The 27,599-nt window shown below is 53.0% G+C and overlaps 12 protein-coding genes across 12 annotated transcripts; 5 read left to right on the forward strand and 7 right to left on the reverse strand.

The window, feature by feature from the left end:
• Positions 1-27: 27 nt before the first annotated feature.
• Positions 28-1,761, reverse strand: M409DRAFT_68893 (uncharacterized protein; the record flags this gene model as incomplete). The annotated part of the gene is made up of 2 exons (XM_033818034.1): positions 28-236; positions 273-1,761. 2 exons carry the CDS (start codon positions 1,759-1,761, stop codon positions 28-30), a joined length of 1,698 nt encoding a protein of 565 aa, XP_033663805.1.
• Positions 1,762-3,878: 2,117 nt separating this feature from the next.
• Positions 3,879-5,435, forward strand: M409DRAFT_68872 (uncharacterized protein; the record flags this gene model as incomplete). The annotated part of the gene is made up of 1 exon (XM_033818026.1): positions 3,879-5,435. The coding sequence occupies one exon, from the start codon at positions 3,879-3,881 to the stop codon at positions 5,433-5,435; it is 1,557 nt and encodes a 518-aa protein (XP_033663806.1).
• A 114-nt stretch (positions 5,436-5,549) lies between these two features.
• On the reverse strand, positions 5,550-8,652 carry M409DRAFT_26771 (glycoside hydrolase family 3 protein; the record flags this gene model as incomplete). The annotated part of the gene is made up of 9 exons (XM_033808260.1): positions 5,550-6,546; positions 6,601-6,833; positions 6,893-7,428; positions 7,486-7,727; positions 7,789-7,909; positions 7,962-8,121; positions 8,176-8,218; positions 8,275-8,284; positions 8,337-8,652. The coding sequence occupies 9 exons, from the start codon at positions 8,650-8,652 to the stop codon at positions 5,550-5,552; spliced, it is 2,658 nt and encodes an 885-aa protein (XP_033663807.1).
• Positions 8,653-9,403: 751 nt separating this feature from the next.
• On the reverse strand, positions 9,404-11,109 carry M409DRAFT_26772 (uncharacterized protein; the record flags this gene model as incomplete). The annotated part of the gene is made up of 6 exons (XM_033808261.1): positions 9,404-9,943; positions 9,998-10,263; positions 10,311-10,438; positions 10,498-10,715; positions 10,770-10,842; positions 10,901-11,109. 6 exons carry the CDS (start codon positions 11,107-11,109, stop codon positions 9,404-9,406), a joined length of 1,434 nt encoding a protein of 477 aa, XP_033663808.1.
• Positions 11,110-11,583: 474 nt separating this feature from the next.
• Positions 11,584-13,603, reverse strand: M409DRAFT_57968 (uncharacterized protein; the record flags this gene model as incomplete). Its single annotated transcript, XM_033813780.1, has 5 exons — positions 11,584-12,273; positions 12,323-12,383; positions 12,438-13,301; positions 13,361-13,482; positions 13,532-13,603. The coding sequence occupies 5 exons, from the start codon at positions 13,601-13,603 to the stop codon at positions 11,584-11,586; spliced, it is 1,809 nt and encodes a 602-aa protein (XP_033663809.1).
• A 491-nt stretch (positions 13,604-14,094) lies between these two features.
• M409DRAFT_57969 (uncharacterized protein) lies at positions 14,095-15,003 on the forward strand (the record flags this gene model as incomplete). The annotated part of the gene is made up of 1 exon (XM_033813781.1): positions 14,095-15,003. The coding sequence occupies one exon, from the start codon at positions 14,095-14,097 to the stop codon at positions 15,001-15,003; it is 909 nt and encodes a 302-aa protein (XP_033663810.1).
• A 614-nt stretch (positions 15,004-15,617) lies between these two features.
• M409DRAFT_26775 (uncharacterized protein) lies at positions 15,618-16,607 on the forward strand (the record flags this gene model as incomplete). Its single annotated transcript, XM_033808262.1, has 1 exon — positions 15,618-16,607. One exon carries the CDS (start codon positions 15,618-15,620, stop codon positions 16,605-16,607), a length of 990 nt encoding a protein of 329 aa, XP_033663811.1.
• A 57-nt stretch (positions 16,608-16,664) lies between these two features.
• Positions 16,665-18,810, reverse strand: M409DRAFT_26776 (uncharacterized protein; the record flags this gene model as incomplete). Its single annotated transcript, XM_033808263.1, has 3 exons — positions 16,665-17,929; positions 17,984-18,282; positions 18,329-18,810. The coding sequence occupies 3 exons, from the start codon at positions 18,808-18,810 to the stop codon at positions 16,665-16,667; spliced, it is 2,046 nt and encodes a 681-aa protein (XP_033663812.1).
• Positions 18,811-19,633: 823 nt separating this feature from the next.
• Positions 19,634-22,541, forward strand: M409DRAFT_68877 (glycoside hydrolase family 3 protein; the record flags this gene model as incomplete). Its single annotated transcript, XM_033818027.1, has 5 exons — positions 19,634-19,887; positions 19,940-20,050; positions 20,101-20,835; positions 20,886-21,865; positions 21,919-22,541. 5 exons carry the CDS (start codon positions 19,634-19,636, stop codon positions 22,539-22,541), a joined length of 2,703 nt encoding a protein of 900 aa, XP_033663813.1.
• Positions 22,542-23,006: 465 nt separating this feature from the next.
• M409DRAFT_68878 (uncharacterized protein) lies at positions 23,007-24,847 on the forward strand (the record flags this gene model as incomplete). Its single annotated transcript, XM_033818028.1, has 4 exons — positions 23,007-23,407; positions 23,459-23,683; positions 23,734-24,328; positions 24,377-24,847. 4 exons carry the CDS (start codon positions 23,007-23,009, stop codon positions 24,845-24,847), a joined length of 1,692 nt encoding a protein of 563 aa, XP_033663814.1.
• Positions 24,848-24,993: 146 nt separating this feature from the next.
• On the reverse strand, positions 24,994-25,779 carry M409DRAFT_26779 (uncharacterized protein; the record flags this gene model as incomplete). Its single annotated transcript, XM_033808264.1, has 2 exons — positions 24,994-25,474; positions 25,526-25,779. 2 exons carry the CDS (start codon positions 25,777-25,779, stop codon positions 24,994-24,996), a joined length of 735 nt encoding a protein of 244 aa, XP_033663815.1.
• A 534-nt stretch (positions 25,780-26,313) lies between these two features.
• Positions 26,314-27,455, reverse strand: M409DRAFT_26780 (uncharacterized protein; the record flags this gene model as incomplete). The annotated part of the gene is made up of 2 exons (XM_033808265.1): positions 26,314-26,339; positions 26,393-27,455. 2 exons carry the CDS (start codon positions 27,453-27,455, stop codon positions 26,314-26,316), a joined length of 1,089 nt encoding a protein of 362 aa, XP_033663816.1.
• Positions 27,456-27,599: the final 144 nt, after the last annotated feature.

Here is a 27,599-nt window from a genome sequence, read left to right on the forward strand (position 1 = left end):
AACAAGCGCTTTAATGCTATTTTGGATCTATGGGGGCGCAACAGGGGAGACAGGCGACTTAGGCGGATGCTGCACACTCGCCCTCCGCCACTCCGAACTCCACACCTCTGTCACCTCGCCCGTCACCGTCGGACCCAACTCGACTCGATTCGGCGACAGCGTAGCCTTATGCTGTTCTTCCGTGCTGTGCGAAGAACCCGCAAATGTCGTTTGCAGCTCCAACTTCTCAGGCTGTGCTTGAACCGGACCCAAGATTGGCGCCTTCCTCTCACGTTTGTAGAACATGCCCAACCGAGACATGGGTCCGAGACTGAACGTGATGACTGGACACGCAGCAGCCCAACCACCAGCGGCCAAAGCGATGAAGTACCAATTGCTGGCAGGCACGACGCCAATCGTCCAGTAGTCGGCCCAGAAGACCACAGCAGCAGTGGCAGCAACGGCTGCTTGCGTTAGCCAGACCATGAGGTGGAAGAGCTTCGAGGTGTACAGGAGCGCTTTGAGCTGGATCCTTTGCGGTGCTTGCTCCTTCCAAGGCGGTAGCTCGTAGCTCGCCATATGGTGGAGGAGAGGGTCCTTGGGAAGGCCGATCAGTTGGCGTCCCTCTTGATAGTGGCCCAGAGTCGCACTGTACGGATCCGCGCCACCATAATCTGTATACAAAGCCTCATCATCCTCTTTCTTAAGCCAGATATGCTCCGTAACAGCACCCAGTGGCTGAGCAAGCAGAATCAACGGCATCAACTGTCCAAACCCAAGATTGCTCTCTGCGTCCGCCACGCTTGGGTCAATTTGCATCATATACATCCGCGGAATGAGGATTTGCATAATCCCGTAGATAAGGCCCAACACAGACAGCCACAGAGCTGCCGAGAAAGAGCCCATGACCTCCAGACTCGCCTCAAGCGGAAGGTAGATCGCAAGGGCACCCCGGAACGTCCAAAGCCAGAACTGTCCTCCTCTATGCTCGTACTCCCTCGCCGGTTTGGATAACATTTTCTCCAGCAAACGATCGATAGGATTCCTCAAATACCGAGCGAACTTCCTTCGAAATGGTTGAAACATCCCGCCCATTTTCCAGAGGTAGCTGATGAAGAGCACGACGAACGACAGAATGGAATCTGGATTCACACCGGCGCCACGGATCTTGCCCCAGAAGCATGATGCTGGGACCCCGAACGCCGAGTATGGGGCATTGACGACCGGTTGTCCATTGTCGAACTGCGTCGTCACGACCGCCCACTCGTTGCTCACGGTAGGTATCAACGCGATAATGAGCATGACGAAGAGAACCATCATGCCAATGACCCGCCAGACCATGACACCGCGGTGGAAATGCATGAAAGGCCGGAGGATAGTCAGGGCAGACAGATGCACACTGCTCGACATCCACGCGAGGTAGATGATAATCTGAAAATGATAGACCGTAATATTCCCCAATCGCAGTCCATTGAACCCAGCTGCGAGAATCGCAATTCCGGTCACAATTTGCTGATCGCTCAGAGCGAGGATGGCCTTTCGTAACGCCACATGAATTGCCACATGTTTCGCCGCGCGTGAGGGTGCGCGTAAGACGAGACGGTCGACGGGTCGTAGGAGGCCTTCGTCGACCATGCCGAAGGCGTAGGCGCCGAGTGTTGCTACGAGCGTGATGCAGGCGGAGAAGATGAAGGCGATGATGACGCCGATGCCTGAGATGTCCGGGTCTGGTTTCGTGATGGCTCCATTGTCGAGTAGGGCATCGCAGCTGGTGTTGCTCATCGTTGAGAATCTCGTGAGGTGGTGGTGAGAGGGTGTGGTCTATCTGCCTTGTGGCAAATGGCCATGACCGAGCTAAGTGTGCCTTCTGTCCTTCTGTCGAGTGGTTTGAAGGTGAAGAGGAGACGAAGTTTTCTAGACGTCGAAGATGAGGTGCGATGCCCAGGCTCGTTCAGTACTGAACCAATGGTTCACGCTGAATCACCCGTCGGTCCTAACCTTATCGTGGCTGCATTAGAAGGAGGACTTACAAGAGCACGAAGGCAAAGCCTATGTGTCTTTCCCAGCTGCCACCGTCAGTTCATTTCTTGCGCTGGACCCTTTGTCCGGCATATTGGGATGACCGACGTTGTTGCGGTGGCCGAATGCGAATCTGCCCGTCCACAAATGTTGCTAGTGCGTGAGTGCAGGGTTTGAAGGATTCGTTCAGGTGTCAACTTCCTGCAGGTGAGAGGGTGAATCATCAAGTCATTCTGCTGATATAGGTAAGTTCTCGCAACCCACGAGAGAAAACCTTGCGGCGTTGACGATGAGGAAATTCAGCGCTAGGTGCGCTTGGAATCATCACGCTGGCGACAGGGTCCCGGGCAACCACTGTGGCTTTGTCGTAGAGTTCGTGGGTAGACCCATTCAGCAAGCACACGTCGTTCAATGCTTTCACAGAATCAGTGACGACCTTGCCTGGTTGAAAGGCTTCTCGTTGATCCCAAGTGTATGAGATCGTTGTCACTCAGCTGACCGTGACGGTGTCAGAAAAGTCACCAGCTGCGCATATACACTCGGCCCAAGGTCAAAGACGACGATGCAGTGCCTGCCGACCCACGGACGACTGCGTGGAATATGTTGATGCTCAAGCCATTGCTCATGATCTTGGGATTCGTTTCAATTCATCGAATACCTCAAGCCCTTCTCTGGAGCAAAGTACTCCTCGTGGTGTCTCAACAACTCCATAGCTCTCCATGCTGAGGGTCATGCTCAATACGCCTTGCCTTTGTTCCCATGCTTCTCACACCCCTCGTACTCTCACACGCTGGTCGCTCGCGGCTCTGATACGGATCGTGGGGCTGGATGGTGGGTTGGGTGTTGCTTTACTTGAAGCAGGAGAGGCCGCAGAAGGAGCATCGGAAAGGGTTGCGGTGGACACCGCTCTTGTCTGCGCGTACGCCGCCGCCGAAGTGTCGGCCACCCCAGTTCTGAAGAAAGAATTAGCACAGATGATTGAGTTGAAGGGATTGTCGCGTGAGAGCGTACCTTGGTCCACATGAGAGGCATGGTGATGTTTTGCTTGCAGGTGATGTGTCTGGTTTGAGAGAGGTTGTGATTGAAGCTCTTGTGTCAATTGGTGGTGTTGGATCCGAGTGGTGTCGCTGTCGTTGTCGAGCTCTTATACTTGGATGTTTGTTCAATGGCGGTTGCTTCTTTGTTCACCAAGTCAAGTGCTCGGCCTCAGCCACCATCGAAGAGCGCCTGCCACATCATGGCCAAGGGAAAGAAGGACAGCGAAACAAGTTTCACCACACTTGGCTTCACTTGGCACCCCCAAGTGATGCTCAATTCCTTGCAGATTGTTTCGTGATCTGTGGCAGACACGCGAGATTCACTCCTCTACGTCATGCTGTGGCTGAACGCCACACTGCACCGCCACGGGAGACGGAGTCTTCTCCATCATTGAATCGCAGCTTCTCTGGCTATCATCAACATGTGATTTCCATCGAATGGACCAGAGCACCAGACATTCGCTCGCAGCAAGGCTCCTGCATCTGCCATCTCCTTCGTGTACAGTTCCATTGCCTCCTTGAAGCCTGTCGTGGACAGCCTTGTCTGATACGACCAGAGTTGTTGAACTTCTTTCGGCAGAGGTCAGAACACAGCGCAGTCCAGGCGACGAAACACACGTCTGGAGCATAGCATACTTGCTCGTTCGGAACTCAGCTCAACGATCGACAGCGGCACATAAACTCCAATGCCCCACTCTCATACCTACATACTTACCAGGTAAGCTGATGATTCGCTAAATATTTGTGAGCAGACTTCAACTCCTGCTCGACAGGCAGTCTAAGTAGAATATCGCCATGGGTATGACCGACGTCCATCTGATTTCTTCTACACTGGATTTCAACATGATCTTGGCAGCCATCCCATTCTTCCTACTATCCTGTATCTTGTTCCTCATAGCCCAAAAACTTACAACCGACCGCCTCAAACGCTTCCCAGGCCCCAGACTAGCAGCATGGACAGACCTCTGGCGAGTCCTCGACACTTACTTCGGATCCCACAAACCCCCGTCCTCCATCATCCTCCACCGCAAATACGGCGACATCGTCCGGGTAGGCCCCAACGCCCTAACCTTCTCCAATCCGCAAGCAATCAAAGACATCTACGGCACGGACAACCGATACCCGAAGAGTGAAATGTACCACGTCTTCGCCCCTTCCGCAGGTGGACACGTCACTCCCTCGCTCTTCTCTTCCTTGGACATCACCTGGCATGATAACCTCCGGCGAGCGGTGAACCCAGCGTTCAACCTGAGCGCTCTAGTCCAATACGAACCCTTCGTGGACAACACGACTCGTGAATTTCTCTCACAACTCTCACATCGCTACGCCGATAAACCCGGTACCGAAGGCGTCGTCCGTCTTCACGAATGGATGCACTGGTACGCGTTCGACGTGATCGGGGAGATCACATACGGTTCTCCCTTCGGTGCTCTCAAAAACGCATCCGACATCGACGGAATCCTGGCGAAAACGCACCGTTTCCTGGCGTACGGCATGTGGGCGGGATATATGCCCTTGATCGACAAGTTGACCTTCAAGAACCCCGTTCTTCTATGGTTGCACCGAAGAGGGTATGTCACCAGCGCTCCCAACCCCGTGGTAACCTGGGCCTTGAAGTACCAACAAGCCTCACGACCGAACAACAACAACAATCAAGAAGACAAACCACAACCGCTCCTCGAAAAGTTCCTCGGCGCGAAAGAAACCCACCCCTCCATCATCACGGACAAAGAAGTCCTCTCCATGGGACTGTCCGCGATCCTCGCGGGCTCCGAGTCCACAGGCGTAACCCTCACCGCAATCTTCTATTATATCCTCAAGAACCCCTCCGTCCTCGCGACCCTCCAAGCAGAGCTCGACACCGCCTTTCCAACCGCAGCTTCAACAACACCCATCGAGTTCAAACACGCCTTCGCCCTCCCCTACCTCGACGCCTGCCTCGAGGAAACCTTCCGTCTCCACCCCGCCGCCCGCTTCACAGCCGAACGCCTGCTCCCCCCTCAAGGCGCGCACATCTCCAGCCAAAAAATCCCCGGCGGCACGCTCGTCGGCATAAACGCCTGGGCTCTGCATCACCGCGCAGACGTCTTCGGCTCCGACGTCGACTCGTACATCCCCGAGCGCTGGCTCCCTCGCCCAACGGAACCTTACGAGCAAGAACGCGCTCGGATCGACGCCATGTCGAGAACGTTGTTCCACTTCGGCGCGGGCCGGTTCGGGTGCATCAGCAAGAATGTGAGCTTGTTGGAAATGTACAAAGTCGTGCCGGCCGTGTTGCGGGCGTTTGAGATGTCACTGGAGGATCCGGGCAGGGAGTGGAGGTTTGAGGATGGGAGTTTTGTGAATGTTAGCGGTGTGGACGTACGGTTGAGAAGGAGGAGGACCACGGATGGATCGTGAACACATTACTTTCCATGCTTATGTCTAGCTTTCTTTCATTGCATTCATGCCGGTCTTCCCGAGTCTGCATTACTCTTTCTTCCCTGTCGTCAATTCATCTATCCCTTCTCTCGCTCAACTCAGCGGCGCAGAAAGCGGCAAATCCCTCGAACTAGCACCAACATGCACAATCTTCGGATACTCCGAAATCACCCAATTCTGGCTCGCCGTATCCCAGTTCGACACATCCCTCCTCAGAATATCAAACCCTACCTCCGTCGTCTGGCCGGGCTGGATCGAGACCTTCTCGAAACCGCGGAGGACGACGGGTGGGTCGTAGGGTCCGCCAAGGGAGACGTATAGCTGGGCGACTTCAGCTCCAGCAACCTTGCCGGTGTTGGCGATGTTGACGGTGACGTGGTAGAGGGCGTCCCAGAGCTGGGGGTTGCCGCCTGGTGCACCTGCTGCTGGGAGGATGGGTTGCGGGATTCCGTCGCGAGCACCTTCGGGGATGAAGGACTCGTCGCCGTAGTCTTCGTAGCCGTATGCGGTTCGCAAGTCGGTGCTGTTGAGCCAGGGGTAGATGAGTAGCGGGATGCGCGTAAAGTTCGATGGGAACAAGTGCGATGAGGAGTCGTTGCTGATGGTTCCGTAGGTTGGTGCAGCGGGAGTCGAGCCCGTCGATGGCGTGTACTCGCCGGCATCGAGCTTGGTGACTTGCAGATTGCTGTAGGAGAATGTCGTGTAGGACAAGCCGAAACCAAACTCATACGTGGGCTCGAGTCCTCGGTGATCGAATCCTCGATAGTCGATGAAGACGCCTTCTCTGAAATCGAACTGTGGCACATCGCCATTGGGTCGGTACAACACATCGGTTCCGTAGTCAGTTCGGTTGCGTCCAATAGTGTATGGCAGCTTGGCGGATGGGTTGACTCGTCCATACAAGACATCGGTAAGGGAGTTGCCAGATTGCTCGCCGGGAAGGCCTGCCCAGACGATGGCAGTAACATTCTCATGCTCCTTCCAGTGGGAGATATCAATCTGGCCGACTGTGTGGAAGACCAGGATTGTGTTGTTGCAGTTGGAGGTCACATTGACAAGCATGGCTTCTGCACCTTGCCAGACGGTGAGGCTAAAAGTAAATGTCAGCACATGTCTGGGTCATGAGAAGGGAATATTGACTGACTTGTTTCGGTCACCCCAGTTGTCACCAGGGTGCAAGAAACCTTCGCCACTGTCTGCAGAAGCGAAAGCAATGCAAACACCTCCAACTTGACCACCGCGTCTGGCAAGTGCTTGGATCTGGTCGAGGGCGCCATTGTGGGTAATCGATTCGTAAGCTCCGTAGTGGTCGGTAATCTCACGCTGGATCGCAGCGTCGGGGGTGATCAGGTATGGGAAGTTACCAGTTCCGCTGCCCTGTAAAGCAAATTATCGTCAGCATGGCGGATCGTCTTCACGAGCCTTTTCCAGCTTACCCAGCCAATTGCGAGAGTGCCCTGGTCACAGCCGCGATCACTGCAACCGTTGGGACCCCAAGGATTCAATCCAGCGTCTTCGCCGAAGACAGTCGTCAACTTCTCATGGCCAGTCAATGGAAGCGTGTTGTTGACGTTCTTGAGAAGAACAGTAGAAGCAGCTCCAATTTCTCGGATCAGCCTGCCGTGCTCTTGACGAACATCGACATGCTCGTTGACGAGACCGTATCCCCACTCGGGTCCAACGTAGCTGTAGATAGATCCATATGTATCAAGGGTCCAGGAGTTGAAGTTGATGGGCTTGAAGTGCTCTGGTGTGTCGCCATCTACGTAGTACCAGCCCGCCAGAATACGAGTTGCCATGTCATCGAGGCGCCACTGTGGAACACTGCCGTTCAGGACAGCAATGGTAAGGTTGGGACCGATGTAGCTGGCACCAGAGTCGAAGACGGTGTCACCAGGCATAGACATATCAAGACCAGCGAGAACGGCAGAGACACCTGCGTGCTGGGCTTGCCAGTCTGACTGCACGAAACCTTGATGAATGTCAGCTTCTGAAAATTTTTGCCTCAAGGCGAGTGTTCAATAAGTACCTTGGAAGCCCAACTCGCCCTTGAGAATGTGGTTCATCAAGTAGCTGTTCTGGCAAGAATCCGAGTTGTTGCTTCGCTCGTAACTGCACATGACACCAACGACTCCAGCTCGCACAGCATCAGCGAAAGGCCAGGCATACAGCTCGTGGAGAGTTGCTTCATCGACGTTCGAAGAGCCTGGGTAGGTGATGTTGCCAAGGTCGAACTGGATCGATTCTGGCACCTGGCGGAAGTGTTCCTGTCTGGAGGCAGAAAGTGAGTCAATATGGCGGGAAACAAGATTCAGAAGTATCTTGGACGTACTCGTTGAGGAGAAAGTGCTTGGCAATAGCCATCTGGCCAGTGCTCTGGATACCCTTGATAGTCTCGGCAAAGAGAACACCAGTGAGGTATGGGTCTGGACTGAAGCCTTCCCAGTTTCGTCCTGCAATACCTGTTAGCTGACAAAATTTGTATGAATAGGCAGAGATACTCACCGCCCTCGGGAGATCTGCCAAGTGGACCAGCAACAGGGCCGAGCAGGCCATTGACGCCCTTGTCACGGTACTCCTCGCCCATAGCCTCGCCTCTCAGCCAAGCAAGAGTCTTGTCCCATGCCGCTGCGACGTTGACGCCTGGAGGGAGAAGGAGTTGAAGCTGGAGTGAAAGTGTCAGCATTATACGAGTACTGAAGATCTCTCCCTGACTTACTCTCCAAACCGCATGGCCGTAGGTGAATCCTGGAAGCAGAGTCCTGGGATGTTCAATCGAGGCACCGAGCCAGTGTTTCCCACACAAGGCCCCAGCGACCAGCCGACACCTGTGCATGTCAGCTTCAACTCTTCACATGATGATACAAAACTTCAACTTACCAGTGGTAACATTGACCTTCTCCTCCAACGTCATCTGCCCAACGATCCCCGTCGCCTTCTCGTACGCCGCCTTCCAATCGCCTGCACCAGTGCTCCATGGCGAAGGGTACTTGGGTGGCGAAGTCTGATTGCTCTGAGATCCAGCTATCGTGTCTGGGTCTGGCGAGACACCATCTGGGTAGGTGACATTGGGGAACGGAGCAGTGTCGTTGCCTGGGACGGTGGTGGCACCGCCTGTGGAGCTGCTGTTGGTGTACTGTGCGACAGCGTGTGCTGCTGAGCACAAGATGGCTCCGAAGCTGGTGATCGAGCGCATCTTGCACGGACTCGAGGTGATATCTTGCGGTGACTCGAGATGCAGGTCAAAGAAAGAAAGCAGGAAGCAGTCCGTGCTATATCAACTTTTTCACCTGAAAACCCGCATATGAGGTCAGACAAGGTTTCGTTAGTTATTCACGTGGCGGGGAATGGTTCATCCTTCGTGCCCCCGACGGACTTCCTTGTTGGTCGACACGGATCTGGCAGAAATATCCACTGCGGGCGTGAGGCGTCCCAGGGAGGTGACTTGTCGATGTAACCTGGTTAGATTTCTCCACATTGATGGAGCCGTGCTTGCGGGGACCTGCAGATTTGCGGAGGCGTGGCGCCGTTGCGCTGGAGACGTCGGCGGCTTTGTCGGCACCTTCAGCCGTGTCTGCGCGGCTTGCCGGGCCGTGGTGCCAGTAGTGAGGCACTCTATACGAGCATATGAGTGATCAACCTTCTCGTCATGTTATAAGCTCCCATTCTTCAAGTCTGCCCTCATACACCCAGCGTCCCGCTCAAAGTGGAAGGTATGGCATTCCTGACCCTCGAATTGCCACAACAACCAAGCTCTTAATTGTAGTTCACAATGCTTTAGACAGCTCGAGAGTATCGGTTATAGATGTCCACTTGGAGCGTGACGGGAAAGATGCACTTCTGTTTCTCAAGACTGTCTTCATAGTAGAATATCGATTCAGCCTGGCAGGTACCACCCAAGGCTGACTCCCAGCCTCAACAAGCACCAGCATATCCCTGTTTCGTACTCAAGTCGCAAACCTCCACTCATTCACGACCCCCGAAGCCTCCTGCTGCCTCTCCAGCGCCTTATTCTTCCTCATAGCCCACCACCTCGTCACCAAGCAAGAAACAATCACCAGCCCACAACCCGCAATAATAACACCACCCCCAGTCTGGTACCTTGGCTCCTGGCTCCTCAGGAAGAAGTACGGCGTGAACCAATGACTGACCGAACTGACGCAATTCGCAATCGCGATCAGCGCCGCTCGTTTGGTACGCGGTCGAGGGACCACGGTAGTCTCCCAAGATATCTGGATGTTCAAGCCAACGAAGGGACCGGAGCAGAGCAAGAACACAGCGAAGTAGCGGGCGCCGACATTGAGCGTCGAGATCATGAGGATTGCGCCGACGAGACACAGGAGGATGCTGCCGATGATGTGGAAGCTGTGTTCGAGCATGCGCCCGCTCGACCAGGAGATCAAGAGGGTGACGATGTAGGCGACGACGTAGGGCGGGGCTTGGATGAGGTAGGTGCCTACTTCAGAGAAGCCGAAGGTGTCCACGATCTGGACAATCAGTATTGGTATGGAATACAAATAATAGGGCCAGGTAAGACTCACCGAAGGCAAAAAGTCCTTGAAAGACTGCGCAATGATAAGGGAAAAATGCATCGCGGCGAACATCCACGTGAAGGGGTCTTTGCAAGCCTGAGCGACCCCATCCCAGTACCCTCCCTCGTCATCTTCAGACCGGCCGCCAGCAGAAACAGCGGCACGATACGCTGCCATCTCACTCTCCTCAGGGGTGAAGTAGTAGGTTGCTGTATTGCTGGGCCAGTTTGGAATGAGCCAAAAGCCGATGCCAGCGACCATAATGCTAACGATGCCTGTAGGCCATTAGCATGGTTGTGACTAGTAAGAAGTCATTTCGTACCTTCGATCAAGATAAACCACTGCCACGAATGCAAACCGGCAACGTTGTCCATGTTGGTCAGAATGCCCGCGGCGAGCAACCCAGAGAAGACGTTTGAGATGATATTGCCGGCATGCCAGATCGCCATCCTACAACAACTGATCAGCAAAAGCCCACACAAAAGCAATAACACCTTGTGCCAACATACCTCAACGGACTCTCCTGCTTCGTATACCAACTACTCGTCATCAAACTGACCGCGGGCAAAAACGGCCCCTCCGTAAACTCCACCAGAAACCTACACAGCATAAACGCCCACGCGCTCTTCATCGCCACCATGCAGATCGTCACCGCCGACCACGCGAGCATGCATATCGGGAGGAGGATACGTGGTTTGCCCTTGGCGATGATGACGTTGGCCGGGATCTAGGAGATGATATAGCCGACGTAGAAGAGCGAGATGCCAGCGGACCATTCGACGTCGCTCATGTTGCCGCAGTCTTCTTGCATGCCAGCGAGGCGGGCGTTGGAGACGTTGATGCGATCGAGGTAGCTGGTGCGAGAGGATTAGTGATGGCTTTTGAAGGGGCTTGCGTTGTGGTGTGTCGTACTTCATCAAGAGCATGGCGGTGATGCATGGTAGGAACTTCCAGTCGAGCTTCTTGAGCACCGAGTTGTTCAGCTGCGCAAGCTCTTCCGTGGACTCCTCACGAAGCAAGGCGTAGCGCTCCAGGATGGAGTCTGCTAAGGTCGCTGCCTCGACATGCTCGATGGGGCCCGTCTTGTCCAAGGATGATCGCGTGCTGCCGTCTTGCGCCATGATGTTTGGATTTCTGACTTTCTTGCAACAAATCTGATCCGACTAGTCTCAACGCTGAAGACGACCTGTGTCTTATAGTGAGTTGCCGAGATACATAGCTCTGAGCTATCTTCTGGAAAGGATTGCCAAGTCCATCAGGCCATTTGATTCACGGAGTGCGTCCGAAAGCCTTGGTCGTGGCAAATAAAGCAATGTACCTGGAGGCGCACGTTGAGTATTCGAGGTAGCAGCCCTCTCAAACTACAGCCACGCGCTCAACAAGGTTGTGGGGTCAATCTGGGGCCCCGCAAGCAGCATGGCTATCACGCGAGCCCAACGCGGTACATTTTTTTCGAAATCCATGCTCATTGTCGGACGGAGGCCGGCCGTATTCTGGGCATTCTCTTGGCCATTGTCTTGGCTACGCAGCCTGGCCTCCATTGAATGGGGAGCCATATCGCCACGGGAACACTGTCCTGACGCCAAGTCTACATATCAGGTGATTGATATGCGCCTAGCTATTGCCTCTCGAATCATGCGTGGGACGAGAGCGGTCCATTGATCCTGCTGCAAGAGCTCCAGCAGGCGGCTATGGTCGTCGGCATCGAGAGCTGAAAGGGCTTTGCGCATTTGTGCCGCTGCAGGGTATGTTGCGGAGAGGTAGCTCAAGAGCGAGACGCTTAGCATCTTGACGTTGGAGCATGTGCTTGCGAAAGAGGGAGCTAGTTCCGCAGGGAGGCCGTGTTGAATGTCTGAACACATGATGCCAATGCTGGCAATCTCGTACTGGTCTGTGAGGCATCGAACGATGCCATCGGAATCATATCTTGTTTCAAGACAACGAAGCCACTCGACACAAGAGGTAAGAGTATCATCGATGTCCTCTTCGTCCAGCAAAGTAGTCTCGGCGATAAGAGTTGTACTGTCCTTCGTCGTATTATGTATCGCAACGAGTAGACGACATTTGAGCCTTAGAAAAACTTCTCTTGCACGTTCGTCTCCCGTCGATCGCAACTGGAGAAGCGTTGACTCTACCCAAGATTGGTAGAGACTTGTGAAGTACATTCTGGGGCGACGAGCATTGCGTTTGAGAACAGATAGCACTCGCGCATGCTCGACCAATTGGACGAGATAGTAGTCTCGACTGCTACACACATCTTCCGAGTGTGAAGGCAGCGTCGGAATCTGCTTGAGTTAGTAAACTTTCAAGACAAGAGACTTGGCTCATGCATACCTGAGTAGATATGTCCTGGTCCTCGATGCCACATGGACGACCCATCGTGTAGGCAAGCAATCTACCTAGACATTAGTCCTTGTCCATAGTCAGAGTATTTTGGGGGTAAGCTCACCGATCCAGGACGTAGATGATCCAGAAGGCACGCCTCTTCTCTTGGATCTCCTCCTGGCCGGTTTCTTCTGGAGAGCAACTTCGCAGTCGATGAAAGCCCGACGCTATCGCCCTGGTCATCGCCATGCCCACAATCTCGGTGGCGTAATGATGACCTTGGCCGTGGACCACGCAAAGTGCAAGTGAGATCATGCACTGCACGGAGTGATTGCTGGAGATGTCTTTGCCCAGAGCTGATGCATGAACCCATAGTTTCGAGGCGAGAAAGTCGAACACGGGTCTCTTGCTGGAGTTGGAGCACACAGTCGCCAGAGCCATATAGACGATGAAGAAGCAGTGACTTGTGTCGCAGGTCATTGCGTTAGTACCACGGGATTGGAACTGCAAAACAATGTCGTGGTATTGAAGAAGCTCTTGCTCCGATATGTATGGGTAGAGCACTAGGACAGATTTGGCGTACTGAGAGATGAGAGCCGATGTCTCGTCTCGTCGAAGGTCGAGTGATTGTACGAGCTGATCATGATACTGGGTCGAGCCGAGAGACAGTCCTGTGCCAGGTGTTTGCGAATTCGCTGTGAGCATGGCGAGCTCCACAAAGTAGAACATTGTGAATGCATTCGAATAGGTCACTCTGTTAGAATCTTGGACGTTCAAGGCGAAGTGGCCAAAGTCCTTCAGTGCATCGCGTACGGAAACACTGCTCATCGGAGTCTGCTGCTCGCCGGCAGTCTGGCCGGTCAGTGCCGCTGGTGTTGTGCTGCTGGTTTCTGGTGTATGTGAAGCATTTGGTTCAGCAACGCGGGCTCTCTTCCTCTGATTCAAGTCTTCGAGATGCCTAATGCGCCGCTTCAGTGTCTGAATATAGCTACAGCCGGTCAGCCTTTGGCACGTAAGACTACTAGCAGCACGGGAATATGTTGATACCCATCTCCAACGGCGATCAGACCACTAGAATCGCCGCCTGACATCACAACAGCAGCGGTACGAGGACCACATGCTGTCCCAGCCTCGCGACAATTTGAGCAAACTGGGACTTCTTTGTCACACTGTGAGAACATCAGTGCAAGCCATGTGCAAGCCGATAATGGTGCCCACCTTTTGCTTTCGCCTCCAGCAGCGCTCGCACGCCTGTCTACGTGCTGCGTTGCCGGGTGAAGCAGCGTCCATTGCCTACGTCGGCTTCAAGCCATCATTTTCACTTCCTTCACAGCGAGCGTCAGATTTGTTCATTCCAATACCGAGGAGAAATCCTAGCTCACTGTCGAAGCTCGAGGCGGCAAAAGGCCTTGCTGGTCGGGGAGGAAGCTCCCCCGAAAGATGCCCAGGGTCAGCGAGCCGAAGCGAAGCCTTGAAATCGAGCCGTGAGTATGCAATGAGCGACAAGTGTTGACGCGCCGTGGGCTGCAGCATGGATGGCTGGCAGATGATGTGAAGTCGAAGAGGGCGGAGCGGGGCCCTCGGCTTGATCGGACACTGTCCGAAAACCATCGGGCCTCATCCAATGACAGGGGTGCAGTGTATACACAGCATCGCAATCGATATAGTCAGCGTCGACACTGTTGTAAATGCCGTGGCGTTTTGAAACATATTCATTTCTGCAACATTCTGCACTCGATACTGTGCTTGCATCGCTTCCCATCGCTTCCACTCTTCCAACAATGGCTCAACCAGTTGTACTCAAGAACTCGATCCGCGAGAAGCTGCTCCGAAATGAAGTTGCATCGACGCTGAGCATCAAATTGGCACGCACGGTGGAGATTGTTGGCATCGCGAAGACTGCTGGCTACGATGGAATCCTCATCGACATGGAACATTCCTCATTCGACCTCGATACAACGAGCCAACTCTGCACGGCAGCTTTGTACGCTGGGATCGCTCCAATCGTGCGTGCACCAAGCAAGGAGCCATTTTACGTCTCGCGAATCCTAGATGGTGGTGCGCTGGGCGTTATTGTTCCGCACATCAGATCTGTCCAGGACGCGAAAGATGTGGTTGACGCCGCGAAGTTCCAGCCCCAAGGCCATCGATCATCGACAAATGGCTTGCCCCAATTCCAGTACCGCTCAATACCGGCCAAGGTGGCCAACCCGGTGGTCAATGCCAACACTCTGGTTATTCCTATGATTGAAACGCTGGAGGCCCTGGAATTGGTCGATGAGATCGCAGCCGTCGATGGTGTGGATTCGCTGCTCATCGGCACCAACGATTTAACAGCGGAGATGGGCATTCCTGGACAATATGAGAGCGAAGAGCTCACTGAAGCTTATCGAAAGACCATCGCCGCATGTCGCAAAGCTGGTAAATGGGTCGGCGTTGGCGGCCTTCATGCGCGACTCGACCTCGTGGAGAAGTTCTGTGGTATGGGGGCCAACTGGGTAATGGCGGCGACAGACGGTCCTCTTCTCCTTGGTGCTGCCACTAAGAGGGCTACGGAGATGACGGCGCTCAATGAGAAGCTTTCTCAGAAAGCCAAGGTCGACGAGCATACCCAAGTGAATGGATCGAAAGGGTTGAACGGTCACAAGCCAAATGGTGTTACGTCGTCAACGGTAGAGGTGGTGGCATAGTCGTCGGCGTGGATGTAGCTTTACTTCGTCATCACCATAGCACACATAGATTTGAAATAGAGTTCTTCATCCTTGCCTTGGGGGTCGTCAATTGAATGTCCAGGTATTAGCTTTGTACCTATCGCCATGTCGTGAGCTGTCGTTAGAATGGATTGACTTGTGGAAATGAGAGTTGGTATAGAGAGAGGCCGGGAGCCAAGAATCCGAGCAGCCTGACAGCCATCCGCACTCGGAGCCCTCGGTTCTAGCGGATCATCGGCAGTCAGCACTAGCGCTTAACATTTGCCAAAGTAGGAAGCACCGTGGAGTCCCTTGATGGCGTTTCGGCATGCCCAAAATTCCAGCAGCAGCAGGTGACCGACCCCGCCTTTAGCTGTCTCTATCATGCACGCCCATCGGATCCTGTGCTTGCGGCTGTCGGACGATGTCCGCTTTGGATATTCTGGGCAGTGACTACTTCGTACCGCATGCATATGCTTTTCTTACGGCTCTCGCGGCCGGGTCGCGTGGCGTGGAGGCTTCAAAATCAAACGAATACTTCGCGGGTAACAACATCATCGTTTCAAGACACCTTGTGTCCACGCTTTATCAACTCTAAAACTCGGACATTCGCAATGGCTCCAGGTCTAGTTGATCCGCAAAGCTCATCTGGCAATGAGCAACCTTCGTCCGATATGCCGACGCTTTACATGCTGGACACACTCCATCCGGAAGCAGTGAAGCATGCGCAGCAGCTTTTCAAAGTCGTGCTTCCCACAGATCCAGAGATCCAACATTGGCGGGAGAATGCGAGATATTTGGCCGTCAGAAGTTCCTACATCACGGCCGCAGACATTCAGGCCTGCAAACAACTGCGTGCTATCGGCAAGCAAGGAGTGGGTCTTGACAAGGTCGATGTCGATGCGTGTAGGGAAGCCGGTATCGAAGTCTTCAATACCCCAGGGGTGAATTCCAAAGCAGTAGCAGAGCTGGTCCTTGCTCTAACCATGTCGGTGGCTCGCGAGATCGGGTCGATCAGAGTGCGCCAGAACCAAGGCGAGGTGGTTCCCAAAGAGACATGTTCCGGCCTGCTGCTCAGTGGGAAGACGCTCGGACTCATCGGCATGGGCAACATCAGCAGATGCGTTGCAGACATCTTCAGAGGCGCATTCAATGCATCGATCGTCGCCTACGATCCATTCGCGCCTGCGGATGCCTGGAAAGACTTCGAACACATCCGAGCAAAGAGCGTGACACAGGTTTTGGAGCCAGCAGATGTCGTATCTGTTCATGTGCCGCTGACCAAGGACACGAGAGATCTCATCGCGCTGAACGAAATGAAGATGATGAAGTCCACGGCCATTCTGATCAACGCTGCACGGGGCGGCATCGTCAATGAAGACGACCTGGCAACAGCCCTTGAGACTGGAACGATTTGGGGAGCGGGTGTCGATTGCCATGAGGAGGAACCACCCACCAAGGCTAGATACGAACGGCTGTGGTCAAACCCACGGATGATCTCTACACCGCATATAGGTGCTGCAACATCGCAAACGCAGGTGGAGACAGCCATCGCGGCAGTGGATAGCGTATATCAGTACATTAGAGGTCGAAAAAGGCAGTGAAATGGCGAGATGGCGCAATTCTACTGGAATCTGGAAGTGTGTTACTGCTTTGTCGACTCAGCCAAAGCCGTTGGGCATGTCGGGTTGGACATTCCACGACGTCGGATCGAGCAAGGCATCCGTAGAGAAATCACCAGTCGCAAATTGATTGACGTAAGCTTCCACATCTGCAAACATCTGTCCAGGAGAGTAGGTCCAGTCAGAAGGTAGTGAATCGGGATATGAGAAGTCGTTCAGCTCCAATCCATCGCCATAGTTGATCCATGGGTTGTAGTCTGAGGCCTCGAGCGTAAACGTACTCTCAAGGCCTGAAGCAGATGGTTGAATTGAGTTCTCTTGGCCATTGATCTGCGTTCGTGCAATAGTGGAGACCGTTGCGGAATCAGTCTGAGATTTCCAGCCCGGAAATGCGGTCTCGCATATCAGGTCGAAAACCGTAGCATAAGGTCGAGCATAGAGCATCTCCGCAGCCAGACCGTGCAGGATCCTACTGCAAGTCGCGAGTGTTTGCAATGTACTTTGCTTGTCGGGCGTGGCCTGTTTCCTGGCATTTGGGGCGCTTCCAGAAGTAAAGTATGCGAGCAATAGACCAGCAGTGAGAAGTATCTGGAAATAGTGCCGCGTGCAATTGATTTGCCTTGCCCAGTACATCTCAGCGTATAGAGATATAACGCCAGTAGCAGATGCGCAGCAGATCCGACACAGGTCTTTCGGTGGACTTTTGTTGTTCGTGGAAGCGGCGTTGATCATAGCTCGGACGAGGAAAAGTCTCTCTTTCTCGCAGAGAAACTCGTACCACTGAGGTCGCTGATACAGCGAGTCTGGCTGAAAGAACGAAGGTATTGTCTTGCGCCATTCAGTCAGCTCGTCAAGAAGCTCTTGAAACTTCCCATAAAGATTGCCGAGCTCCCAGAGCTGCTTTGCGGTCGAAGGGACAGATATAGGTTTCTTGGCTTTGGAGAAGAATGTGGTATGGATTCGAGATGTGATTTGTCGCAGCTTCACGAAGCAGATGAAGACATCCATGGGTGAGGGCAGATGTTCAGACGGTTGATGGTGCATGTCCAGGGTGCCTGGAAGCCTGACATTTACTTCACCATCCGAAAGCTCCGCAGGTAGATGCACTTCGACATCTTCGTCGGCAATGGCGAAAGGTCTTCCAAGTATCATGGAGGTGTGACGGTCAAGAACATACGATTCCCAGAACACTCTTCGTCGCCTTTGCTCTTCTATAGCTGACGTCGGTTGAATAGGATTGAGATGTAACTCCAAGCTGACGCAAATCGACATGCAGACACGGCCAATTTCCCACGTCGAGGCACCTGCATATTGTCAGAAGCAGGAAAAATCATAGATTAGCGATGAAAATCGCGTACCTGTGTGAAAGTAGACGCCAAATCGAGCAAGCAGTAGTAAGCTTTGTACTGCTGGTATACCCAACAGTAGATTGACCGCGTCTGCGTAGGATCTGGCAGCAAGGAAGAAGCTATACGGATGTTCCTGTATGTGACCACGACGACGTAGGGGAACAGCAGATGTTGCACATATTAGATAGAAGTTGAACAGATCTTCTGCCGTGTTCTCGCGTGGGTCCGCATTCGAGTAGATCCTCTCGAGAAGGGAGACCACCTCGCTTTCCATGAAGAAAGGCTTTTGGACATGGGATTCGTGCAAGCTATAACAAGTCAGCCCAAGGCACCCCTTGCTTTGCATTTCCTTACTATGTCGTGAACAAGAACCGAGCAGTCTCAACAGATGGAAGTGCTGCGGGTGCGACCTGCGGTTGCTGAATCCTCGGGCGAGCGAGCAGATGCTTCAGAAGTTGAGGCTGGAAACGAGGGTTTGAGAATATAGACTCAATGACATTAATACCGCTTCCTTCGCCGATGTAAGATTCATTGGAAGGCTGAGGTGGCTCTTTAATCGGTGTATGCGGTTCTGCTGTCTCCGACGGCCGTGAGCCATCTTCTACAGCTGTTCGAAGCTCGATCTCGAGCCTTTCTAAGTCGGCAATGGACCTGTACAGGATGTTCGAATCTAGCGGACTCAGAATCAGGGAAGGGAAACGCGTACTGGCGTGAGTGCTCTTCTCCTGTCGTGGGATCCAGGAAGACACATTCGATGTTGGACTTCTGGCAGCCGGAGCATCGAGGAACAAGCTTATCGCATTTTTGCTTCCTCGTACGGCACCGCCTGCATGCATGAAGCTGATTCGGATCGGCCATTGCTCGCACACATGATGGTGGTTGGTGATCAAGATGAGGAGACGCGAATGGCGGCGGAAGTGCAGGGTTTTGCCAGGGCCTCATTAAATTGCCGTTGAATCCTAATCAAAGTCAAGCGGGACTACCCGCTCCAGTAGCTTGGGAAGGGCAGCCACGTCAACATCACTTCGACCTCGTCTCCATCTCTTCCACTACCGCCACTTGCTATGGTCACGGATCGACCATTTTGATCGATGCCAACTCAAGCCTTACGAGTTCATGTCATCGAACTGCAGATGAGCCACCAGTCGACGATTGTTCATCATCCGGCCGTATCGTGGCCTTTGAGAGTGCCCGGACTGAGCAGCAGAAAAAGATACATCTGCATACTCGGCATATCTCCACATGCCATGCCGAGGAAGAGCGACCCTCACACCATTAAAGATGAGGTTCCCCACGCATTGTCTGATTCTGGACGGATCGCCAGAGTACGACACCATTATTGAACATCCCCGCAAAGCAAATACGACCTCGTGTCGTTTCCGCTGAACGGTATGCAGCTCTGGCACTTTTGCCTAAATACCGTGCTGAGACTTTGCTGTTGATCGCCAACTTGATCACCAAACATTTTCCACGCTGCAGGCCTCTCTACGGTGGCCGGTGCATGGTCGAAGACACCGTACCTTGAATCCATATTTTGTAAGAAGCTCGTTCTCGAATTCAGCCTGTTTGGAATTCCAGTCGCAAGTATATGATGGTGGGAAAATACAGGCTCAGAGAAGTTCAACATTTCTTGTGCGACAGCCTGCTGTCCTGAACATCATGCAAAAAATTTGGACAGTTGCTTTTGGCCTCGGGCTCCTGTTGGCCCCTCGCGTCAACGCCGATGGCTTCAAGTGCACTGGACAAAATGGCACTCAGTACAACGCGAGCACCACATATCTAGGCTGCTACACTGATGCTACAACTCGAACCCTGAATGGCAGAATGACCAGTTCTTCCACCAACAGTCCGCAGTGGTGTGCAAACTACTGTGGCAACCTTGGGTACAACTACAGTGCAGTCGAGTACACCGTGTAAGTTATATCATCACTATAGATCATTCAATCTCCAAGCTTATCATGCTAGACAATGCTTTTGTGGGTACAACATCAACCCGGCTGCCAACAAGACCGATGAGAGCGCATGCTCTTCAACCTGCCCCGGAGACCCGTCACAGAAATGCGGAGAGTCATATTTGTGAGCTGAATGGGATAATTTGCATGCCCAGAGACTGAGACAGCATGCAGCATGAACCTGTATCAGATCCAGAACCCGAACCCAAATGCCGGCCCTCAGAACCAGCACCGACAGCCTGTGTGCCTGACTAATCCATTTTGCTCTCAAAGAGCCTGCGACAAGTCGCTCTCCATTTCCGCCCGTGTGGCTGCTTTGCTCAAATCGCTCACTCTGGAAGAGAAGATAGCGAACGTGGTCGATGCTGCGGCTGGTGCCTCGAGGATTGGCCTACCACCATATGAGTGGTGGAGTGAAGCACTTCACGGAGTGGCTGGTAGCCCTGGTGTCACGTTCAATCAACCAAATGGGTCGGACTTCAGCTACGCGACGAGCTTCCCTAACCCTATTCTAATGGGCGCAGCATTCGACGATCCTTTGATCAAACAAGTGGCATCCATCATTGGCAAAGAGGCTCGCGCGTTTGCCAACTATGAGCAGTCGGGACTCGACTTTTGGACTCCCAACATCAATACTTTCTTGGATCCTCGTTGGGGTCGTGGGTTAGAAGTGGCCAGCGAAGACTCATTTCACATGCAGAACTACGTCAACAACCTCATTCCTGGCCTTCAGGGCGGCATGACCGGGTCTTCAAAGCAGATCATCGCTACTTGCAAGCACTATGCTGTCTACGACGTGGAAACTAACAGGAATGGACAGAACTACAATCCAACCCAGCAGGATCTTGGCGAGTACTATTTCCAGCCATTTAAGACATGTGTTCGAGATGCTGGGGCAGGCAGCATCATGTTTGTCCCCAAACATGTAACTCCGACTTCGTATCGCTGACATCGACCAGGTGTTCCTACAATGCTGTCGATGGCGTCCCATCCTGTGCCAGCGAGTACCTACTGCAGACCGTGTTGCGCGAGGGCTTCAACTTTGACCAGCCGTACCACTATGTCACCTCGGATTGCGATGCAGTCAGCGACATTTTCGCCAATCATCATTTCGTCGACAGCGCTTCGGCGGCCTCGGCAGTCGCGCTGAACGCAGGCACTGATGTTGACTGTGGTACGACCTACTTGAATCTTAACGAGTCCATCGCGAACAAATGGACGACTGAGGAGACACTCGATAAGTCTTTAGGACGCCTCTACCAAGCCCTCTTCACGGTGGGTTACTTTGACGGCCAGCCGCAATACGATGGGCTTGCTTGGAGTGACGTCGGAACCGAAGGTGCGCAATCACTTGCATACCAGGCTGCTTGGGAAGGCATGGCACTGCTCAAAAATGATGGCCTGCTGCCATTGAAGACTTCCTATCGCAAAGTCGCTCTGATAGGACCATGGGCGAATGCTACAACGCAAATGCAAGGTAACTACCAAGGAACGGCACCGTACCTCAAAAGCCCTCTGGAAGCTGCTCAGTCCCAATTCAGGAATGTCAACTATGCCATTGGTACGGACATTACATCGACAAACACCACCCGGGTCGCTGAAGCTATCTCTGCTGCTCAAGGCTCGGACTTGATCATCTACATGGGCGGCATCGACACTACAGTTGAAGCTGAGGGCTATGATCGAGAGACTATCACCTGGCCCAGCAATGAGCTCGACTTGATCCAACAGCTTTCTGAGCTCGGCAAGCCGCTTGTTGTTGTGCAATTCGGTGGAGGACAGGTAGACGATACCCAGCTCTTGCAAAACAAGAACGTCAACTCAATCCTGTGGGCTGGATATCCAGGACAAGATGGTGGCTACGCCGTTGTGGATGTTCTCACTGGCAAGAAAGCGCCCGCTGGCCGCTTGACGACCACGCAATATCCTGCTGATTACAGTACGTTCTTGAGACAATTTTTCCGCGAAATTCACTGACTCTCCCTTGCCCAGTCAATCAAGTTAGCATTTTCGATCCGAATTTGAGACCCAGCTCCAGTAACCCGGGCCGAACGTACAAGTGGTACACTGGCAAGCCAGTCCTGCCTTTCGGATATGGCCTTCACTATACCAACTTCAACCTCGAATGGGCAGCGCCACCGAAGAACTCATACGATATTCGTGGCCTTCCCGGCTCCAACTGGAACCATGGTGGCTGGGGTGGTGGGCACCAAGGCGGCTCGCAAGCGACAGATGCTTCGCCATTCACAACAGTCAGAGCGCGTGTCAAGAACACTGGTCGAAGAACGTCCGACTATGTCGGCCTCGTATTCCTATCGACGTCGAACGCTGGTCCCAAACCATATCCCAACAAGTGGCTTGCTTCATACACTCGTGCCCAAGACATTGCTCCCGGTGCTTCGCAGACTCTCGAACTGCCGCTCACCCTCGGATCTATTGCGAGGGCGAATGAGAACGGTGACCTCGTAATCTACCCTGGCGATTATGAGATGACGCTGGACATCGATCCTAAGTTGAGGTATCGCTTCCGGCTCACGGGCCCTCAGACTGTCTTGGAACAGCTGCCTAGGCAAGCTGCTTCGTACAATTATACTGTACCGGTTCACCCACAGTAAGACTACGCTATGTCCCTGGCCTGGGTATCGACGACGTGCTCGACCAGATCAGTTCGATAGTATGGTCGAGAGTTACAAGTTGACACAGAATCCAAGACCTGTATGTGTCAAGAATAATTAGCATTCACTTGTCAAGGGATTGCATACTCTCATATGGCACACGTTCAGAAAATCGCACTTATCACACGGATATCCTGCGCCGTCCTTGTTCGGGCAGATAATGCCTTCAATTAGTTGCAGCCCCGGCTGCGGTGTCCTCTTTTGGCTTCATTCTGCCCGAATCGGCAAGAAGAGACGCGTCCTGCCAGAAACATTACATCAGATCCTCTCGTTCCAAACGAAACTTAGACAAGGCTAATCACTTACCTATGAGCCACGGGCTATGTCTGACCTCGTCGTTCATCTACTATGACCAGCATCGTCTGGAGGACGGTTGAGAATCTCATCTAGACAACCTCAGCTGTCATGGCATTCGCACCAGACAAATGCACCGCAAGATGGGCGTCTTATGCCTTTCTCCTGACGATATCTACCTCGACGGCCAATTCCCAACCCGTGCGAAAGGCCGAAGATCTACAACACACTAAAGGCTACCTCGACATCCCCGTTCGCTACAAAGAAGTTCCAGAAGGCATCTGCGAGCTCACATCAGGACTCAAATCATTCAGTGGCTACGTCGACGTCGAGGACAATCAACATATCTTCTGCACGCTGTTTGAAGCACGAGAACGTGATCCTGGAGAAGCGCCTCTCACTGTCTGGCTCAGCGGCGGGCCAGGTGGATCTAGCATGGATGGTAGGGAGGAGATTGGGCCTTGTGGAGTTGATTTCGAGGGGAATCTGTACAGTCGTTCCTATTCTTGGAGGTGAGCGATCTCTTGCCGTGAAAAGTGCATTCGAACTACTAATAGTCATAGTAATGCATCCAACCTTCTCCTGATAGACCAGCCCGTCGGGGTTGGCTTCTCCTACACCGAACCTCTGGAAGACGAAGCGATCACTCCAAATTCCACGTCTTCGGCAGCTCCAGCCTTTTGGAAGACATTGCAAGGCTGGATGGGGGCCTTCCCTCAGTATTCAAGATCTGGCCTTAACATTGCTACGGTGAGCTATGGGGGACACTATGGTCCTATCTTCGCGCAGTACGGTCCCACAATGCCCGTGATATGATGACATCGCTGATGGAGTGCAGATATATTGAGAGGCAGAATGACAGGATTGCCGCCGGAGAGCTACAAGGCGCCCATGCTATCAATCTCACGAGTCTATTGGTCGGCAATGGATGGATCGATCCAACTCTCCACGCTATATCCTGGTACAACTACACCGTGTCTCCCGGGAACACATATGACCTCTCACTCATCAACCCTTCCCCTGCTGAGAAGCTTCGCGAAGGGATCTTCGGGCCTGGACAATGCCTTGACCAACTGAAAGAGTGCAACACACTCCAGACGGACTACATCTGCAGCTCGGCAACAATATTCTGCGGTGAAGTCCAAGACATACCCCCTAGTATGTCCGGACGGCACGACATGGACATCCGATACCTCAACCCTGATCCCTTCCCGCCAACCTTTTATGTTGACTTCTTGGCTCAGGATTGGGTCCGTCGGGCACTTGGGGCAGAGGTCGAGTACACGGACTACTCCTTTTTCGTGGAAGGTCAATTTGACGAAACAGGAGATGATTCTCGAGAGTTAGGTATCAAGGATGCACTTCGGGATCTGAACAGGCGTGGAGTCAACGTCGCTCTCTATTATGGAGATGCTGATTACATGGTCAACTGGGTTCGTCTTTCCTTTCCATTGCAGTGGTTCGTTGGCTGACTGATTCAGATGGGAGGAGAAGCCGTCGCTACAGCTCTTGAGATTCCTGGATTCTCTTCAGCAGGATACCAAGACATCACCACCTCAGACGGCGTAGTCCACGGCCAAGTCGAGCAAAGTGGTAACTTCGCTTTCGTGCGTATCTACGAGGCAGGACATTCAGCGACGTGGTATCAGCCCTTACTCGCGCAGACGATGTTCGAGCGGACTATTCAAGGACTTGACATCTCCACGGGCACGCAGCGATCAGTGGCAGAGTACAAATCGATAGGCCAGCCAAGGAGTACTTTTCATGAAGGGAGTGGCACCGTCATCGACCATGTCCTCTCCAAGAATGCTACTTACGAACATACGACAAATCGACCGGAAGAGGAGCACTTGCCGCTTCCACACTCTGGGGAGAAGCGAGAGACAATTCCAAGCATGGTCGGAATCTTGATCATTGCACTTTTCTGTATGTTCTCCCAACAGCTTGTCTGAAGATACGGAAGGAGACAGTCGTCGACGTTCGTTTCTGCCGACATAAACAAAAGCTAATAGGTTACATACAGGGGCATCAATCATCATACTATGCGTCTGGCTACATCGTCAACTCCATTCAATCATCAACAGCAGTAAGAAAGCCGTCATTTGACATCAAACTTCTCCTCCCTCGCACCAGCCAAGTACCCTGGAAGTTCTTCGCTACTCTCGCTGCTCCTCGCTTCATACGCTGGCGGCATATCTTTGGCTGCAGCTGCAGCAGCCATTCGCTGTCTTCTCCTGGCCAAGACAAACGCAATCAGGGCTGCAACGAGTCCAATACCGACGAGACATCCAATAGCAACGCAAATGGCTAGGACGACTTTGTATCGGACAGTGTCTGCTTTTGGGAGGTGATCGGCCCCAGTCTCGACAGACTGGCCTGTTGGAGACGGGATGACCTCCACCGATCTCGAAGCTGTCAATCCAACCAAGTCCTGCGAGTTCCATGCCATTACCATGGCGGGTGCGACTAAGAAGTTTGCATGCACAGCGGATGTTTGCGTTGCGTTGACGACGGTAACAGAGTTGTACCCGGTGATGCTGGAGCACATTTGGGACGCTGTGCTATGGATCGTCATTCCCCTTATGCTAGGTCAGTATTGTCCCAAAGACATGTGAACAAACGACACTTACGATGGACAGCAGGTTCCATACGTAGAACTCTCATCACGGCCGAGGCTTCCAGCGACCTGATGGTACCCAGGGAAACAATTCACCGCATGTATCGTCGGATATCCCGTCGCCTGTGGTGGAGAAGGCATGCATTCAGTGGCATAGCCACGGATAGCCGTTAAGTTGGCGACGGTATCATTGCCACTTGGAGCAACCGTATAAGTCGGCGCAAAGCAGGAAGGCGCTGGAGTGAAAGCGGTGATTAAAGAAGTCATATTGTCCTACAGGCTGAACGTTCTGAGAGGCGACGAGGACACCCATCCCTCTCGAGCGGCTGCGTCAACCATCCTTTTGAAGTATTGCTACATCTTCAGCTCGGCACCCTCGTGACTCCATAGAGGATTCGTGTACGGATGTACTGGTCAAAACCTTGCAACTTGCGAGGCTTGCAGCTATGTGCCTGCCTGAGGTTTGAGGCCATGCTGCAAGCATCCGCGGAGCAGACACCGTAGGACTTGTGGTACGTTCGCCACAGCGGGATCCAGCGTATTTAGGTCTTCCTTCAGGACATCGGGATCCTTCGCCAAGCATACAGCGCAGGATACAAATGGGTAGTCGGAAAGCCAAGCACGAGCGAGCTGAAAGTGTTCAAAACCGGCCCGAACATGGTGTATAGGAAGGTACTCGAGTGTCGCCAAGTGGAGAGGGATCGGCGGCTGGATTCTGTACAGCTGCGTGGCCATGACGAAAGCAGACTTCTGCTCGGGAATTGACCTGGGTCGAGATCCTCGGAGATCAAGACCATGCTGTTAACACGGCGCCAAAACATAAACACCTATAAATCCGAAATCGTCAGTCTTGTCCGTACGGGTTCTTGGATTCACGTACCATAATGTCCATCTTCATCAGTATACCGTTGCAGCTCCTTCAACTTGCTGTTTCGCAGCATCTCTTTCGTGTCCTCGTCACTGTACTTGTAACTGCGTGCGACAAGTATCTTTTCGCCCGCCTTCAACTTGACGTCTTTCAAGGTTACGTCCTTCTTAGGCACAAGGAAGTTTGCGTAGGGCCTGCTGACTGGATCCCACTCTGCGGTCATGATCCATTCCGAGGGTTCGAAGGCTTTGATACCGAGTTGATCGTTCGCGTTGACCAAAAGTCGATGAAGATTCTGCTCGTCGTAGGCTTGTGAACGGTCACTGGCATGTCCGTCGCTCGTATTGCTGCTCGATTCCTTCCCGCTCTCGAGGCCGACAATAATGCGAGCGTTGTTGGAGTTGAATTTGTTGTTGACCGTCAACAGTTCCGACCACTGACGCCAGAACGCATCGGTCTCTTCCCGGGTTATGTTGCTGATTGTGCTCCCTAACGACAGAACGCATACGGGTCTCTGCTTGTTCTCATATTTGGCAATCCAGGTTCGGCCGTCCTGAGGAGTGCCCAGCAAGCCATGGCAACGAACGTAATTGAACCTGCCGGCGTCCAGCTTTTTGAGTGTTCTCTGCAGACCATCCCAGTTCTCACCAACAGCGTAGTAGTCCACGATTTTGTGATGTGACTCGAATGCCTCGAGGAGCGTTTTGGTTTGTTGTAGAGAGCCAAAGCCAATGTCAATGATGATTGTCCCTGGCAAAAGAGACATCGCAATATCATCTGCATGATTTTCCAGAAGCCGAGTCTCAGCAGCTGTCCTTTCTTCTAAACACGTCAACTCTTGCTGAGCGTCGAGTAGAGTCGCAGGAAAGCCACGTCGTTCGTAATCGTCCCCTTGTAATTGGAGTTTGTCTTTGAGATCAGAGGCCAAGTCTTGTTCTTCCTTATTGCTTCGAATGTCGAGAATGTCGATGTCCTTCGGCGCGTCTTCGCTACCAGCCAGCGGCCATATTGCAATGGGATATGGGTACGTTCCAATATATTGCGTTTGCATTGTTTCTTCAACATGGTCCGCCATTTTGTCCTCGTCAAATGTCAGATGAAGGCTTTGGGTGGTTATCTCGAGAGACTTGGGGAGCTTTTAGCCAAAAGCGTGGTTTTGATGAACCCGAGCCTGGTCGCGAGCATCAAGACATGACAACATCGCGTTGATCTTCTGCTC

The sequence above is a fragment of the Zasmidium cellare genome (assembly GCF_010093935.1).
Source record: "Zasmidium cellare ATCC 36951 unplaced genomic scaffold M409scaffold_33, whole genome shotgun sequence".
Lineage (NCBI taxonomy): Eukaryota > Fungi > Ascomycota > Dothideomycetes > Mycosphaerellales > Mycosphaerellaceae > Zasmidium > Zasmidium cellare.